Genomic DNA, 18,928 nt, shown 5'->3' on the forward strand with positions numbered 1-18,928 from the left:
ATACTTTGGGCAATACTAAAATTCCCATCAAATTAACAATATAAACTGACATTTTAGATAAAATGGTGCTTTCAGAAATGCTTAGTCACCAAAACTGAAGAGTCCTAGGACTTTTTTACTACCACTTATTAGCATAATTATCAGACACTACTACTGTCTAACAGCTGCTGTCAAAACATTCCCGTGCCCTTTCTAGTTTTATTGAACACTTTCTCTAGGGCATACTAAAATCCCAAGTCCCTTTAACAGTTATAAACCCCCACACAGTACAACCTACGGAGAAGCTTAAGAACACATTGTCAATCTACACTGGCAATTCCTTTTCTTCATGCATATTTCAAGGGTGAATCCCTTATCATAGCTGTCTGGAAAACATCTATGACTCCCATTTTTGAGGGAAAAAAAACCCCAAACACTTAAAGTGCTGAAAAATAATACTTCACTTCTCAGGGGAGGGGAAGGGCAAGGGGCCAATCAACTCTTTTTGGTCACTGGAATCACCCACAGAGTCCAAGCCAGACTCGGGAAGGTGTCTAGAAAGGGCCTACCTCTGCTGAGCATTACCATCCCCTTTCTGTCATCTGTCTGTTTTATAGGCTTTTATAGGCATGACTCATTTTATCCTTTCTGTGAGCACCAAGGGAAGAGTGAAGGCTTTCAGACCCCACACATGCAACAGCTTTCCTGTATACAAAATATTTCTACAGTTTCAGCATAATACAGACAAATACAGATGTTTAAAGAATATGCCACTTGTACTCAAGAGATCAGCTGTATCTAAAGAGCATTTCATTCTACAAAACCGAAGCCAAACCGCTTTCTGCAAATGTCTGGCTTGAATTTCAGACCCCCGACTGGCATGAATTTACACGGGAACATTACTAGTTATTGCTTCAGCCAGGCTGCTACAAAACAATTTACAAAGTCTGTGAAATATGAGCACAGCTTAAACATTTGATAACTCGTCAGGCCTACAAAGGGTTTACTGAATAAAAACTTCAGCCCTCCACATCAATTAAACTTCTTAGTGCATTTTTAAATTCTCAGAGTAAACGCTTAAGATTTGGCATATATTATTGGCACAACGTTCTTCAAACACTTAGAAGTTCATGTATAAATATTTAGACTCCCATTAATCAGGACAGGGCACAAGAAGGACTCAGCCAATCTGGGCAGCTTTTCTGCCCGCACATATTCCCTCCTTGATTTTCATGCACTGAAGGGAGAGCTGCTTCATTCGGTTATCCAAAGTCAGCCCTTCAGTGGAGCTGCTCCTGGTGCTGCTCCTATTCTTGTTCACTCTGTCGCTCGTCTTGTTCTCAGCCCCTTCTGCCCTGTCCCCTGCAAAGAAAGGATTAAACTGGATGTTAAACCCAGATTTCATTCTGCAAGTTAAGCTTCAAGCATCTCTGCAGTTTCCTTTGCCAAAGCGAGCAAAAATTACAGGAGCAGGAGCAAAATGTTGCTTGTGCACTGCATCAGCAAATTAATCAACACAGCTTTAGGCTGGAGCACACAAGAGTGATGGTAATCCTTTAGTCTGAATTAGTCAGCTAGGGCTGGCAGAGTCTGCAAGAGGTTCCTTTTGGCACATTATTTTTTGTGAAGGCTTTTTTTTTTTTCCCCTGGAAAGCAAGATTTTCAGCAAGCGAGACAATAATTTTAAAAAAAATAAATAAATGAATTCAGATTTTCCTTCAAATAAACGTACCATCAGAATCCCACTGAACACTTACTTCGTGAGAAACCTCCACCCCCTCCACTAAGACAGAACTGGGGAACATTTCCAGCCAGGAGAACAATAATTAAAATGCTTTAGATGTCACTGTTAACTTTGAGACAAGGGGCCTTCAAGAACTGCCTTCCCCAAGGAAGAGGCCAGTGGGTCAGAGCTCAGTGAGCTGGCACACACCTAGGGGAGCTGAGAAGGTTTTCCTGCTCCCTTTATAAGACTGAAAAACATTGGCCCAGGGCGTATCCAGCTGTGCATACCTCTTTCAGCTTCGCACTCGGGGGAGGACGCCCCGCTGCATTCGCTTCGGGGGCCGAGGACAGGAAAGATCATCCCGAACTCAGAGAGGGATACGGGGCTGGGCAGATCCAGGCTTCCAGGTCGTGTCGCAGGAGGAAACTGAGTGGGCACCTCACAGGGACTTGTAGGACCAGAGCTGAAGCTGGATACTGACTGAGTTTCTGAATCTTCTTCGGATACAAAACTACTGCCATTATCATCCTCAAACACTTCTGAAGCCACTGCAATGTTCAGAGAATTCCAGTTAGTAACTGTGCCCTCTCTCTTGCACCTTCACAAGCACAGGCAGTTTCTCAGGTTTCCATCTTCTACTGCTCCTCGTGCCAAGAAGCTCTTGGATTTTTACTGGCCCTGCTCCCCCTGCCCAGCTGGTCTTGTGCTCTCGTGGTCTTCACTACACAAGTTAGGCCAGGGCCTAATCCCCTGTGTCTGCCTCACCCAGCATCATGATCCTAGCACAGAGTCCTGGTTATTTAAGGCACTAATTAGAAAGATATAGGTCCCAGGGCAGATTGCTTCCACCTTATCTTCACGCACCTGCAGTTAAAATCCAGCACAAACTCCCAAGATCTCTTTTTGGATGAGGATCACCAAGCAACATCAAATTAAAAAAAAAAACCCACCCACATATATTCTTTTCCCTGATCATATTTGCTCAAATCTGAGTTCTAATTAAAGCAAACCAGTTCCAAGCTGTCTGGATTAAGCTGCAGGGTCCTTATTAGCAACCAGAGGAGAAACCCGTTAAAGAAGATTCCATTTTGTGCAACACAGGGGTGTACATTTTGCTAAAATTCAACACACTTCAGACATGGCTCACTGCAGGATGGGGACCTATGAACCAAAGACTTTCGCACACAAGTAGTCCCGCTGGGATCAGAAGGTCCTTTACGTGCATCAGACTCTCCACAAGAGAAGTGTGTGCTGGAATCACACTGGCCTGAAGATGTCCTACAGAGAGCAAGACATGTCCAGTGATCTGAGGTTATCTTCAATTCCGTCTCCTTCTGATTCCCACCATTGCTAGTGAGGCTCAGAACCGCCTTGGAAGAGCAGCAGAAGCAAAGCAGCAGCATTAACAAAACAGCTCAAAGGAGAAGTTTCAAAGTAGTTCTTCTGTTAGCCCAGCAGCCCAGGGCTCACATGCACCACTCGGACACAAAAGTGCCAACAGAGGCAGCCACCAATACGGTTACTGCCGAGATGTTCAGCCTCTTTCTGCTGGATCTGCAAATTGCAGAACTGTACTTACACATTGCAGAATTGACCTAAAAGGCTTCAAACATAAAATGGATAACAGCATTATTCACCTTCCTGAGCCCCCTCTAGGGCACTTTGAGCTCAGAGACAGTTTTTCTTGTGGTTTTGTGCTTTATTTTTAATGATGTTAAATACAAGACTGCGGAGTGGCCTTCTCAACTTGCTGTATTTTATCAATATATGGTGAGCAATACAGATAACTTTGCAGGGGGTGAAAGCAAAGAAAGGTGGGGAAAAAAAGACGTTTCCAATTAGAGAGTCCTCTACTTGACAAGAAGCACTGACATCAGCCAGTCTACAAGCAGCACAGCTCAAACTGTAGCTTATTTTTCACCATCTAAACTTACTGTAAAACACGGGAGCATCTGCAAGGGCCAAGAAACTCTTGCTGATGACAAGGTGTTTTATTCAACTCCGGCAGGCAGAAATCAAGATATAAAAGGACCTTGGTGGAAACCTCCCTACACATTACATAACTCATCCAGGCTATTTTAGTTACTAAGTCTGGCACACTGCTAGTCCTGCCCTGTTGTAACCCAGTTGTGTTGGCACTAGACACAACCTGAAGTCCTTCCACCTATATCAGATTGTGCAATTAAAAGAGAGGGATGAGCCCATGCTGCCGGTCCTTGCCTACAGCCTCAGCAGTGACCAGGAGAGCCAGCAACTGAATTAACTTTAGTTTTTCTGGCTCTTTCTGCCCCTATATCCCAGGCCTCTGAACTCCTTCAGCACAAGAAAACCTTAACACAGTTAAGCTAAGCCTTTCAGAAAGAAGGCCTTCTGCATGAGGAGGGGGGACTTGCAGGTATCCAAAGAGGCAATTGCTGCCAAACTCGGAAAGGTCCCAGCTGCACAGTACTGAGTTGAGAGCTTCAACACATCATGCAAGAAGTCCTGCCAGTGCAGAGGTCAAGCACCAGCCCAGAGCTGCCTCCCAGCTCCCATGGCACAGATAGGCTGTACCACAGACCTGTAAGACCTCAGTGCGAGTATGCACCAGTGTCTATGGGGAAACTGCATTTTCTGCCTTTGGGCACCACGGTTGTGCAATTATGAACTCCTGCAATCCTGACCTAGACTTTTCCCTGCAGAAATGGAGCTGAAATACAAATTAAATTGGAATTTGTGGGACTGGGCAGCAGAAAAAGACTTTCTGCATCAAGAATTGGAGAAAGCGTCCAGGAGGGAGGCAAAAGTAGGCTACATGCAATGGCCATCTATCCACTTTCACCCAGAGCCAGGATAAACGCAAACTCTCAGTACAACAGGCTTTGCAACACAAGGTCCCCACGTACCACCGGAAAGCAGAGGTTACCTAGCTTGCCTGGAGCTTGTCTGGAGCTTGCTGCTGCCACCCATCTTATACAGAGCCCCTCAGCACAGTGCATCAGCATACTGCTGCTTCTTCACTTCCCTTGTTCGCAGCACACATGCTCTGCTGAAATCACATCTTGGCAGAAGACCCTGCAGTGCGAAGGAGCTTATCCTTATACGCTTCTGTGCAAGCATCACACCTTTCTGTAGTGCTGCAGCTGCACCTTTAGTTCCTCTGCCACAGGCCCAGCACTGGAAGACAAGCACTTGATCCAAAAGGTCTGTTTCCAAACAGCACTGCCACTTCAGCAACCTGGCTGAATGATCTGTGACAGCCTGAGAGCACCTCAGTCAAGTCACCAACGGCAGCATCATTGGCTTAAAAATGCTCTGAAGTGTGTTAAATTTTGCTCCTTTCATACAGCACTGTACAAAAAACAACAGTGATGCTATGAGAACAGCTGATGCACTTCAACTCATAACCCTTCCCCTTGAAAACTGGTTGTAAAAGAATGTAATCAACTTCTGTAATAACAAGAAGCATAACAACTTAGCCACAGTCCCACAACAGCCAGCAAATTTCAAAACTGCAGAATACGCAGAGCAATCCTAATCTTAGCATTTCTTACGATGCCCATGGGATATTCTGAAGCACAGCAGTGCTCTGTACTCACTGGAGATGGTGTCAGACTCCGGTTTACTTGCTGACAGGTCTTCCACAGAGGTATTGCTCCCTTCAGCACCCACGCCACATCCTCTGGGCCCCATAGCAGTGGACCTTCTCCTCTCATGAATCTCATCTGAGATCATCTCCAGATTTTTCAAGGCAGTCTTATACTCTCCCTTTGCCAGGGCCAGCTTTGCCTGCAGGTCATCCACCGTTTTCTTCAGTTGCTAACAAGGAAGACAGGTATTAGACGGACTTTCACTGTGAACAACGCACAGCACGCAGTTCCCTGTTATGTGTCCAGGGGACTTGGCTCTGCACAGGCAAGCTGGCACAAACCAGGGCTAGATACCATCTAGGGGATGGGACAGTTTGGAATTCAAAAGCACCCTAGCACAGGCAGTGACACTTGTGAAGGAGACAACAGCAAGGCAATCCACAGGAGCCAAGGGCTGGGACTGCCTCTGCAGTGTGGTAATTGCCCCTGGCTGAGCACAGAGCAGGGCCCCCACTCAGTTCATGTGCAGGATCTCTCATAGGAATGCAGCTCTCAACAGAATGTCATTGCTTATTCTTGAACCACCCCTAAGGTTTACTGACAGCCCCTGTCTGCAGGGCACAGCAAGGCTGGGGATCACCCCTGAGGGGACTAAGCCACACTCTCCACTGAGCACCAAACCCATCATTTCTGGTCACTAAACCTTAAGAGCAGAAAGCGGCAAGCGTCACACCCTGACAGCTATAATACAGCAGTTTCTGTGTCCCCAGGCACAAACATCACTCTAGAGCAAGGGCAAAAGTGTTGTACCCCCTGTTTCCCAAAGGGAAAACACTGCTTGTGTGTCTGTGGCTGTCTCAACACTTTATATTGTACATTAAAAGCAGTCTGTGCTGTCTTTTGTATTACATTTTACACAATCACCTTGTTGCACGAGGGCACTGAGCTACTGCCATGGAGAAGCAACAGGGGAAAAAGGGTATTTCTCAAAAGAGGCCTCCAGCCAGAAGGGATTATTGGGCTGGCACCCAGCAGGCAAGGGTTCAGCTCTGTGCAGCAACAGCTGCTGACCACAGCTACACAGGCAAGCAAGACAGCAGCAGAGGGCATCCAAGCCTGGATCCCGGCAAGAAAAAGGTGTTTACCAGAGTCTCCAAGGCTTACAAAGAGCTGTTGCATCTCAGGCAGCCCAGGGAAGGGCTCACAAAAGAGATGTGGGACATGCATTGCATCCCAGGCAAGAAATGGGAATCTTCTAGCTAGGCTCCTACTGACCTAGCACCCCACTGGAGCCTTCCTGCACCCATGGCCAACAGTGAGAGGCAACATGCTCCACTTAAACCCTGTGCACATCATACACAACTACAGCACCAGCCACTACCCTTCAACTCAGAAGAGCCAGCCTCCTTGTTTTGGGGGCCATATGCAGCAAAAGTCACTCAAGTAGAAAGAGAGTGATTCTTGCACTTGAATTTGTAGGGCTACTTTGCTCTCCCTGCCCTGGCAGCTCCAAGACTAAGGGCTGTAATAGCAGGGAGTACCATTCCATGAACAAGTGCCATGCCCACTCCAGGGCCACTGTGCCTTGCGAGGCATGTGCTATGCCCAAGCACTGACCAGACACTATTGCACCACACAGAATGAAGTGCAAAGATACTACAAAAAAAAAAAAAAAAAAAAAAAAAAGCCCTGGAAGCTATCAAGCCAAATCACAAATCTCACTTATCCCAACCCCCAATCAGAAATTCACATCTGCATGATGTTTGAGCAGTACAAGCAGGTTACTTCTTCTGTTAATTGATCCAACTAGTAAACATAAAAGAGCACCTCAAGGACAGTTAAACAGTCTGAAGCACAAAACAATAGGGGAAAAAATGAAACAAAAACCCACAACAAACAAATAAACACCAGACACATTAAACTACAAGAAATAAACACAGCCAAACTGTATTTGTTTGGTTCTGGCAGCAAGTAGCAGGGTTTGAACACTCTGATTTCACACAAGGAAACAAAGCCTCTCTTAGTCTTTTATCTTTAAAATGTGCTTAGCAAATTGCTCAAGAGGTTTTGAATTGTTTTTTTGCAGAAACACAACACAGTTGTCAGAGCACTTCAGATGTAATTTCAGTATTTACCATAAGCAGTAAAGAGTTTCAGATGGATCTGAATTACATACGTACCTCTAGTTGGACATAGTACTTTGCCTTGAGTTCAAAATAAGGCCTGTGGAAAAACAAAGAATAATTGTTTACAATCACTGGGACTGAATGCAGAGTACTGGAGTGGGAGTTGCTCTCTTTGTAGCACTAACACAGCTATTTCGTGTATCACTGTAACCCCAAGAGACCACTATCTAGATGATAGGACACCTACGCGTGCTCTCAATGTCTTGCTCTTTCTATTTCTCGTGGGTCTTTTGACCTAAATAAAAACTTTAAAATTCCAGTTTTTGGAGTTGACAGCACAATTCCTTCAGGCCTAGATTCTGCAAGATACTTAAATGGAGCATCCAGCTTCAGGCGTAGGCATCCTCTCTGTACCCATTTTCTGAGCAGCCCACAGCACATGTAAATTCCCCAAAGAAGGTAAACATTGGATTTCCCTGGGTTCAGATGTGGGGGTTGAAGGCACAGTTCTTGGGTTTTTCAGTGAAGGCAAGGGGATGAAGGGAGGTCAGAGCACCACATACAAGGGCACAGCACTTCCCATCAGCAGCCCACCAGGCGCTTCCCTCATGCTGCACAGCACTCAAACATTTTGCTCGGACACAGAACACAGTGTCACACCCGGTCTGTTTCCTACCTCTGACGACAAAAAGACAACAAAATTTGCTTATAAGGCTGCAGGAGGACAGGGGTATAAGAGGGGTAGTACAAAGCCTAGAAATCACATTCCAGCTTCAAAGATTTGAAGCCCACAAGCCAATATCATCTGATACAACACCGAGGAGGAAAAAAAAAACCAAAACCAAAACCAAACAAAAAACAACAAACACATAAAAAAACCCAAAAAAAAACCCCCAAACAAACAAAAGCCCTGATTTTTTAGCAGAGCTCACTACCTTCCTCATCTCTCAGAAGCTGGAAATTAGGGGAGAGATAAACAATCAGATATGGTTTTACATGAAATAGAATGTCAACTACCTTTGTCATGTTTCTACCCTGACAGCAAGCCTCTTCAGAGCTGCAAGTCCTACTGCAGTTGCATTTTGGACTGTGCACTAGAATTCAGGAGTGCAGAACTGTGGCTTTCTGATCCTATATTCTTTGAAGGGTTGAATTCACTACACAGTCACACACAAAATAACTGAGTTGTGTTTCCCCAAGAGTAGGTCATTTCCATCTCTGATACTTTTAATCAGCCCCCCCACCATCAGTAGGAGCACACAGCCAAGTCTCGATGTTTCCAGGGACACTGATCCAGTCAAACTGTATCTCTGCCTTTCCTCACTGGGACATAACCCTGCCAAAGGCTACACAGATGCACCTGCCAGGCAGGATAAAACACTGTAGTTGAGAGTTTGGATCCAACAGATAAAGGACTCCTACAGCCATACCCCAAAGCAATGAGAAGCCATAGACTCTGACAGAAGAGTGTTGTAGGGAAACATGTACAGGGAAAACAGAGAAACCCATTCACCTCAAATAACCTGATCCTCTTCCTTCCTTACCCTGGCACCAATTGAGAGGGAACAACCAGGCTTCAGTCCTAACCTTCCAGAAGCTTCCACAAAAGCCTGGGGGTAAAGTCCCCTCTCTATCAGCCACAAGCACAGGTGTGTTTGCATGGTGTGAAAAAAAATCAATACGTATATGCGTATGTGTGTGTGTTTACACACAAATACATATATGTGCACATATGAGCAAGCATGTTTACTTATAACAGGTAAGAAAAATGCCACCTAAGTCACAGGAAGGATGCCAACAGGCTGACATGCAGGAGCTCATACATAAGCACTCTTGCTCACTCATTGCTGACACACAGCCAGGCATCTGATGCCAGCAGAAAACAGTGTGCTGGAAGGGTAGGGACCCACATCTCCTTGGGTCACTTCATCCCCTTACGTCCACGGCCCCGTAACTGCTGAAAGCTTGTCCGTAACTCAGCAGGGCGGGCGAATCCTTCACTGATGCAATCAGTGTCCTACATCAGGAGTTGTCCAAGTCCAGGGCATTGCACAGTCAAAGCGCTTTTTAAGTAGATGAGAGGAGGAGCGCAAGGCACTTTGCCCAAGTCACCGGAGCAGAAAGTGACTTCCAAAAACCAGCTAACACAGGCAAGTTCATTATCCTACAGCTCAGAGGCACTGAGCCAGAAGATCTGGGGACTGTTAAGAAAGTGCAGCCATATGCACACTCATAGCTTACAAGCAAGTAAGCACCCAGAAACAAAATTAAAAGCAAAACCAAAACAAAACTATCCAATAATCCTTTGCTCATCAACTTTATACAGCAAATCATCTAAATTACTTTTCTCTAGGCTGTCCCAGTCTTACTTTCAAAACAGTAATGCTTTAAGCATCTTAATCCAGACTGAAGTGGGGAGCAAATGCAATTAACTTTTTCTTGAAAGAGAGCAACTCATTTAAGCATGTCTATCCACAAGTTTACAGTGAGAGACAATGGACAAGTGTACCTGAAAGACCCAAGCATTACAGCCAGCGCTCCCAAACCACCCAGGGAGAAGGTCAGAGCAGGATGCTGGTGTTATATCCTTCCTGAAAAGCAGCTACTAGCCAGCAACACCCTAAAATACAAACAGCTGCAAGTTCAGGAGCCTCATTTCCCACTTTATGTAGCCACTTGACAGCACTGATGTTTTCAGCTCAGTTTCAATTTTCCTCTACAGGAAAACTGCAATGCTGAGAGACAACTGACCTTTCCAACATCCCTATGTAGCGTGACTTCAAATACATCCGTGACTGTTTGTGCCATCAGGCGTCTTCCACTTCAATACTAGGTTAGAAGTGGCATTTCTGTACACCCCTTATTAAAGGGTCTCCAAAACACCCTATATAGGTGGTATAAACTGCAGTCAGCCCTAATGTGAGATGAAGGCATACGCTGGAATTCTTCCACACAGGTGAAAAGCAGCTTGTCCTGAGGAGAATGACACAAGACAACACCCCTCTGAGGGTAGTTTCAGCAAGGAAATGAAGACTCAGAAGCAAATCACACAAGAGGCAGCTGGGGCATCAGACTGCACACTATGGTGGCTATAAAAAGCTATGTAGGACCCCACTGACAACTTAATCAGGGCTTTTATTTTAAATCTTATTGTAAGGAAGGAACTCCTAGCAGCCAAAGCACTTCTCAGATATTGCTCTCATCCAGAGGAATCTGTCACTTAGTGATCTGATGATGGTTTTCACAGTCCCTGTGCAGCGCTAAACAAACAGCATAGAGCTCATTCTAGGAAGTCAAGCTGCTATACCATTTCAGCAAACTTGCTTTAATCTTGCTTGAGAATGCTAATTCTCTCTGGAATTGAGCAAACACCAATCAAAATAGATTTTTTTGTTGACCGATTTCACCAAAAAGTCATTTTTAGATGGAGGGATTAAAAGCTAAATACAGCAAGCAGATTGTTTAGACAAGCTACAGTCTGGAAATGTAAAAAAAAAAAAAAAAGGCTGTGAAATATAAAGAAGATTAAGAATTGGTTATAAGCAGGGCCAAAATTTTAAACAGGTTCTGAGCAAAAAGCTGTTTCACTTCTCTGCTACAGAGCAAATGTACATCAAATGCAGATACAATTACTAATGACACTTATGCTGCTTAGCTATGCCCTCTGAAGTGTGTTTCCCTCCCCAAGAACAGCTCTCATACAGCTTTGCCACGGCAGCATCAGGAAGTAAACAAGTCTGATGTACAGCACACTACACCAGTGCAGTCTCACACCTTTCAGGCTTCTGTCACTTGCTTTGTTGCTCTCCTAACTAAAAATAAGAACTAAACTGCAAACAATCCTAAGCTGCAAAACACCTACACACAGAGCCATGCTGCTCTGCAGACAGCGTCTGTGTGGATGCCATGGGCCTGTTTCTCAAGTCATGTGCCACCTAAGGATTCAATGCACTAGAACAAGACCAAGATTCCACCCAGGAAAGGTTTCTTATCCCACATAGTTCACTAGTTTATCAAATCAGTTTTTTCAAAAGACACTTAGAAGGACAACAAATGCAAAGACAAATACCAGTACCAATTGTGCTGTGAGGCTGCTCCATGCAGACAGGAGCCCAAAGAGCAATACCCTTTCACAAGTTCAAAAAACCCCACAGAATCGATATTTCCCCCAAACAGATTTCACCAATAAATTCATCTCTAGATGTAAAACATACTTTGATTTATTGATGGTTCTTTTCAGCTTCTTCTCCAGTTGTTTCATCCTTCCCATGGCAGCATTGTATTTGGCTGCAGTCTCCTTGTGAACCAACTCACTTCTTGTTTTGGTGTGTTCTGCCTCCATGACCTTCAAGAGGGAAAGAAACAGGTTGAATGGCAAGACACAGTGCTTCATTTCTTAACAGCAACTTCATAATCTCTCCAATCAGCTCATGTCAGGAGAGTATAGAAAAAAATTACTTTCAATGAACCTTCTTAAAAATCTTCTGTGAAAAGAGCAGCAATATGTCAGATTTGCAACCACTGTTATTATGTGTTATTATGACAGAGGTGTTGCAGCTTCTCACATAATATCTCCTACAGGAAGTTTAAGAAGAGCCTCAAATTTTGAGATAATCCATTTTTTAAACCAAGTTAGATATTCACGAGTGGAGCAGCGCTAGCAGAAGTCACCCAGTTACATTTCTGTTCCCTCTTACTTCTCTCACAGGAGCCTGGCCTTCCCAGAGGAGAGCTGGCAGGTTGCTCAGCCCCTGGCTGCAGTCCCATCCCTCCAGAAAGGGCTGAGCAGAGGAAAGACTCAGCCTAAAACACTGGAAAACAGTATGTCCAAGATGGTTCTCTTAAAACAGCTGGCCAGCCTCAAATCACAGTTTCAACATTGAAAATGCAGAGGTTGGAGCCCTGAGCTGACACCCCTATCATGCAAACCAGCAGACGTACCATGATGACCAGACCACTATCCTAATGTATCAAGTCATTGAGGTGCTGGAGCATGTCCAGTGAAGGGCAACAAAGGTAGTGAAGGGTCTGGAGCACAAGTCTTATGAGAAGTAGCTGTGGGAGATCGGGAAAGGAGGCTCAGGGGGGCATCTTACTGCTCTCTCTAACTACCTGAAAGGAAGTTGTAGCAACTTCTCCCAAGTAACAAGCTACAGGAAAGAGGAAACGGCTTCAAGTTGCACCAGGGGAGGTTTGGATTGGATATTAGGAAAAATTTCTTCACTGAAAGGGCTGTCAAGCATTGGAACAGGCTGCCCAAGGAAGTGGTTGAGTCACGATCCCTGGAGGTATTTAAAAGACTTGCAGACGTCGCACTTAGGGACATGGTTCAGTGGTGGACTTGGCAGTGTTGGGTTAATAGCTGGACTCGATGATCTTAGAGGTTTTTTCCAACCTTAACAATTCTCTGATTCTATCTGGACAGGCAGATGCTTAACGTGCAGCAGTCCAGGCCCAGCATGTCAGCTGCTTTCCACGGCCAGCCTGGACCTTCCCCAGCCAGTCAGGCTGCAGCCCTGCACATAAGCTAATAAATTCTTCAAGTCATCATTTCTTCAAAGCTTCACAAACATGCCCACTGCCATGGCATTTTGCAGCAATCAGGAGTCTACAAAAGCAACAGGAAAAGTGAATGTCTCTCCATTAGCTGCACTGTTGATGTCCCATACTCGTGCTTTGCCAGTAATTCTATCCAGGGTACTTTTATTGTCCAAATTTGAGATGTCGGAGGTGTAAGTCAGAAAATGTGTTTTATTTAATGCACTAGCAGTCAAGATCCAGACAGGGAGGCGACTGATTTGTTTAAAGTAAGAAAAGTAAAAAAAGTGGTGACACTTCTCTGTTGGTCTGGCAATGATGGGAAAGCAGGCAATTTTTTCAATCTTCTTTTCTTGCAGTTATGAAAGTACTCATACAAAAAATGGCAAGACTTTTTTTTTCTCCAGTACTGGATTTTGAAATGTTTCAGCTGTGATACCAACTACTCCACAACTTCTAGCCAATTTCTTCCAACTGGCTTCCACCACTAGACTGTGTATCTGAGCTCTCAGATACAGAGAGAAAGAAAATTCAAGGTATCTTAATTTTAAATAACCTCACCCACAAAGCTCTAGTTTTTTTCGAAAGTGTGCTAGCCCTCCTGGCCCTCAGGCTGAACTGAACAGGGAAAATGTATAGTTAACTTTGGCCTTCCTCTCAGGAAAATTGTCGTGTTGTCCTTTCTGATGTTTAAATGAAAAGTGTGAAATTGCCAAAGCTGCACTGCATCAGCATCAACCACTTTTTGCTTATCTACACACACCACTTACTATTAAACAAAGAAGTTGCTACGGAACTCTAAACTATGAGAAAGAAAAATTTCCAAGGGATCTCTTGATCAGATATAAAAGAATATACTCAACTCCAATGCCCTTCAACTATTTTATATGTGTCCACTTTCAAAAAAAGGGGAGAAAAGAAATTATCAGGTTCATAACAGACTCTCTCCTGCATACTGAAAATAAGCTGCGGCCTCTTATCTCAAACAACTGTTTGAAAGCCAGGCTGCTGCAATGACTTTCCTTAGTGAAACATGTCAGACAAGGCTGCTTTTAGCATGGAAATACCTTAAATGAAAATGCAGTCTCCAAAGACTGCACAGAAGGTGGTTCACCTTTGTAGTGTGGGAAGGAAACTGCAATTTAAAAATGCTGGAAGCTACAAAATAACAGAGTGACTGGAATTTGCCAATGCTCAATTACATTTCAATCCCTCGCATCCATTCTTGGGGCTAGATTAGAATAAACTTTGATATCTGGGATAAATCACATGATAAGTGCTACCAAAATCAGGGTCATAAAGCAGGTCAGGTGTCCAGTATCATGTTGGTTTTTCATACCTTTCATATTAAACATCACAGAAATGCTGAATCCTGCAGAACTGGGATTTGAGGATGATAGACTGTAATCACCTCAAAATATATGACAAAATATGACATTTGCTGTCAGCCTTATATACCCACGTTCATTACCCCCTCCAGGAAAAAAGGGAAAATAAGGTTATACATTTCATCCTTTTGAGAAATCAGTGATATAAGAAAAACTCTCTCCCCACATATCCTTGTTTTTTCCTATGGGCAATTCTGTCATCACACTCACATTACACCCACAAGTCTGCAGAGACAGCCTGTCCCCTTTCCCTGGGACAGTAGCTCAAGGTGCATACCCAAGGCTGAGCTCTCCATCAGGGCAGGTGGACAAACTGCAAACAATGCTGCCACCTCTACATCTGGCAGGTTCAATATAAGATCAGCTAGGGAAATGCCTCACCTCTTAAAAAGGGCTTCGAAAAAGACAGACAGGCCTAATACATTTGGGGGGGGGGGGGAAGCAGCGTTATGTGGACTTGTACACAAACTTTTGATCACAGTTACCAAATAAGCTGTTTTGTCTAATAAAAGTGCTTCTATCTCTTCTACCACCAACCTGCCTTGTAGATGCTCCTAAGCCATCACAGATGCAACAGCATCACTTAGAAAAAGGCAGGGATAAAAGTGAGGATGACACTTCTTCAAATGAAGACTGCTCAAGGCACATCTTTCCTCCTTACATGGTACCTGCCATTCATACCCTTGGGGTGAGCAAGGGACACACTCTTGCATGAAAACATCCAGAGTAGATGAACTTCTAGGATGGCCACGCATTCACTGGACATTTCTTAGCCCACACCTGTCCCTAACTACTGGATCACCTATTTCAGGCAGAACTCACTCTCCCAGGTAGCACAGGCGATAAGATACAACTACTGGAAAACAAAACAAGTCAAAACCACCAATGCAGGTATCGATCAATTCCTCTTCTCTGTTTCCCAACCCTTTATTTCCAAACCAGTTGTCTGGGAAAGAAAGGTCAGTATAGACTATATACTCACCGTGATTAAGTCTATATGTGAAGATTTGTTCCACCCAAAATAGCTCGATGACCTGAAGTAAAAAATGGACTCCAGGCAAAATTTCAGTAATAACAGCAGATGCAAAAGAAAAATTTTATCATTGGAGTTCAGCAAAGCTGACCATCTAAGCCAGAAGATTACTCTGGACAACTGTTTCTTTCTCAAAAAATTAAATTGATTATAAGAGCGGAAAGAGACAATACAAGATGGGTAAACCAGGAGGAGAGAATCAACAATACAAAAGATTGTATAGAATCCCTGCATTTCCCAGATAAAGTGACAGAGGGATTAGGACCAGGAAGGATGTAGTATTTTTGTTGCTTCTTTCATAGACTTCTCACCCTTTTTTCTCAAAGTTTTTCTAGCTTCAGGAAGTATCTCTCCTCTCTACATCATGAAAGCACCCACACATTTTACACTGACAGATGGCACTTCACAGTGTAATATCAGAGGGAGCTTCACAAGCCAAATTAATCCAAGAGGGAGCATGCATCCTCCCTCTTTACTCTCCCCTCATCCTTTCCTTTTTAAAATGTCTCATGATCAAGAGCCAAAACATTTCTTCTTCCTGCCAGAATTTATGAACTGAACATATCTCAGGAAATACTGTAAAAGCAGAACCTTTTTAAGAATGCAGATTGCATCAGCAAATAGAAATTAGCAATTTCTCTTGAAATTTATGAAGGATCTTCCTTCTTGCTCCGGCTTCTCTCAAACTAGAAGTAACACATCCTTTTGTAGACCTTTATGAATTATTTTCAACAGGAGTATAAATGTGAAGATCTTTCTCCTCCATCCCTCCAAAATTCAACATCCTTTGGCCCTTTCATTGCCCTGTTCTCTGCACCCCAAACTGTAGCATTATATTCAAGGTACTAGCAGACAGGCAACACACCTCCACTTCCCAAAAACATAATCTCCAAATTTTAAAGGCACACCAAAAACTCAGTAAGCCAATGGCTAAGAGTGAACAGTGCTTTCTTCTCTAGGTAGCTTAAAAGCTCATCACACTGTCTACATTTCTATTACAATCAACAGAGAATTTATTTTAAAATGAACTTGCCCCTCTGGTCACATGAATTGTTCTCCAAAAACCATCAACACATTGATCAGACCTTTCATTACAATGGAACTTTTGTCAAGTTCTGTGATACAAAGTCAGGTTCTAGATACATGACACTGACGAGCTAAATTCCAGCCTGTCATTACACTTCTCAGATCTGCGGAAAAATGGACATCTAGGAAAAAACCACAGCATTTTACCCCAAAATACACATCATGTTAGGAATAGAAGTGGGTAAAGCAGCTGCCTGATCTGCAGGACTGCACCACAGCCCAGTGCTTCACTGTTGTCAACACACAGCTCAAGCACAGACATTTATAGGGATTAGTTGCATCTTCACAGAGAGGCAGGCAGGCATCCAGCTCCTATTTATGCACCCAGCTTCCTTGGGAAATGTAGCAAAAAAATTCTGAGTGACAGCCTGTACTCCCTGTACCTGTTCATGCTGTTTCTGTCTGCTCCATGAATAGAAAGACCTTCCACATGTAATGCTTCCACCTCACCCAGGATAAACAAAATTTCCATAACTCTTCCATTTTGCATCAGTTGAATTATACGATTTTCTGCATAAGTGGCTACAAAAGCCTTGTTTACAGTACTCTGTTAGACAGTTACATTAAAAATAGTGTTAATAGCTTTTCAGTCTATCGAGACACCAAAAAGCAATTACATGTAACCCTTATCTCTATTTTCTCCCAGTGAGGGTCTGGAAACAGCATTTCCTGTCTGGTACTCTGGAACCCGAGTCTTTGTCCATATCCACTGGGTCATGTGCAAAACTAACCTGGCAGCATTTCCACATATGACTGTATAAGAAACCAGTTTCTTGTTTGTTCTCTTGCTTACCCTTTTTCTTTATGCTTTTTGTTTGTGGTGTTTGTCAGCTATCAAGCTGCTACAGGGCTCAAGTTTTGTTCCAAATTTCAGATTAATTCAAAAAAGCCTGCTGCCTCTGCCCAAAAACAGCAAATAAAAACCCTTTACTCTTGTCTGACATTTCTATCAATAGAGAAACAAATGAATTAGTAGCCACTTTTAACATTTGGCTCAGAGGTGCTTTTCTGCACTTGAGCTCCTGCTGTACAAGGCCCACTGCAAGATTATTCTCTGCCCAGTACAACTGCCATTTATAAACACATGCAGAAAAAGTTAGCAGATCCAAATAACAAGAATGTAAAAGCTTTCTCCAAGAGCAATTTTATACGTGTAAGTAGAAGAATTCTATTTCTTAACCCTCAGCTTTCACTCTCAGAACCATTTTCCATTAGTGACTCGTAATGTAATTAACAATTAATGATCTGAGTTATCAGCAACGCTGTGGCAGTCAAGAAGAACTTTTGTTCTAGTAGATCTCATCCTCCAATCTGTTTTCACCCACAGTTTGGTAGGGAATGATGACGTTTTCTGCTCCCTGAGATCCCAATTATTCTCTTTGCCTCACTGAACACTAAGAACTTCATTAAATATGTGCACTGAAGACAAGGAAGTTTTCACTCCCTCTTAAAGAAGACATAAAACTCAGTCAAGCCCTCCAAGCAAACTAATGCTGGGTCTGTTCAGTCAGGACTTCCAACAGCATTCTCACCCTCCCTGGCTCTGGCCCTAATCTAAAGACCTCCACTATGGAGGTCGTGTCTCATGAAAATCATGAGACAAACTTCCATGTAACTCTCTCAAAATCTGCTACACCCAAGAAAGGTGCAGGTGGGTGTTTTCTGGGAACTGAGCTTACCCAGGCTATTTTAAGCACCAGGAATTGCTGGGTTACAAGTTTTCCATTCCAGGACCTCTCAGCTGCAGTCCAGTCAGTGCCTAGGATATTTTACACCTGCAGTAAGTAAATCTAAGTTTCCTATTTACTGTTCAGCTGTAACAAATCAGAGACATTATGGCTTGAATCAGTCCCCCAACAAGCAGGTATTCTGCATTCAGTGATGATGCATATCAACACCACCAGCATGACTCCAAACACTGTCAGCAGAGATCTTCTGCTGTAAATCACTGGGTTTGCTCATCTCAGGTGTACACCTACCAGAGACCATCAGGGAAAGTTTAAGGGTTGTAGAAGGACACAGGGATCCCCTTGAGATAGCCAGTGAAAAGAAGAATCTGTTTGAACTCTCAAAAGTGCTAGTGTTTCTCACCCACCCCAACACAAGTTTACAGTATACCAGCCAGAGAGAAGTGGCCAATACGTGATTGCTGTCACTCTCCACCAGAACTCAACAGTTTAGCAGTAAGGAGGTCTAAGCAACTCCTTAGATGCTTCCAGTTTTCTCACCTATCAATTCTGATAATCAAAAACTGTGGATGCATTTCTGGACTTTGCTCCTATTGAGCTGGGATAACAACTAGGGAAAATGAAGCTGCTGGTGTCCTGGCACACACACAATACAAAGGGGAGGCTCCCCTCAGAAATACACAGTGTTTACCTGATCTGCAAATACCTAATGATAACAGGGACAGTAACACAAACAATACCCTGGAGTTCATTTTCTCTTTCGTTAATATATACCAGGTTTTCCATCTCTCCCCT

The 18,928-nt window shown here is 43.7% G+C and overlaps 1 protein-coding gene across 1 annotated transcript in view; it reads right to left on the reverse strand.

Moving 5' to 3' along the window:
* Positions 1-111: 111 nt before the first annotated feature.
* The window catches only part of SH3BP5 (SH3 domain binding protein 5), a 52,708-nt gene continuing 33,891 nt past the window's right edge, over positions 112-18,928 (reverse strand). The window contains exons 5-9 of the mRNA XM_032696719.1: positions 11,615-11,745; positions 7,455-7,497; positions 5,284-5,503; positions 1,993-2,253; positions 112-1,341 (exon numbers count right to left, since the gene is read on the reverse strand). Of these exons, the coding sequence (XP_032552610.1) occupies positions 1,160-1,341; positions 1,993-2,253; positions 5,284-5,503; positions 7,455-7,497; positions 11,615-11,745 (837 nt within the window). The 3' untranslated portion in view covers positions 112-1,159. The remainder of the gene's footprint in view (positions 1,342-1,992; positions 2,254-5,283; positions 5,504-7,454; positions 7,498-11,614; positions 11,746-18,928) is intronic.

Source organism: Chiroxiphia lanceolata, chromosome 1 (assembly GCF_009829145.1).
Source record: "Chiroxiphia lanceolata isolate bChiLan1 chromosome 1, bChiLan1.pri, whole genome shotgun sequence".
NCBI classification, from domain to species: Eukaryota; Metazoa; Chordata; class Aves; order Passeriformes; family Pipridae; genus Chiroxiphia; species Chiroxiphia lanceolata.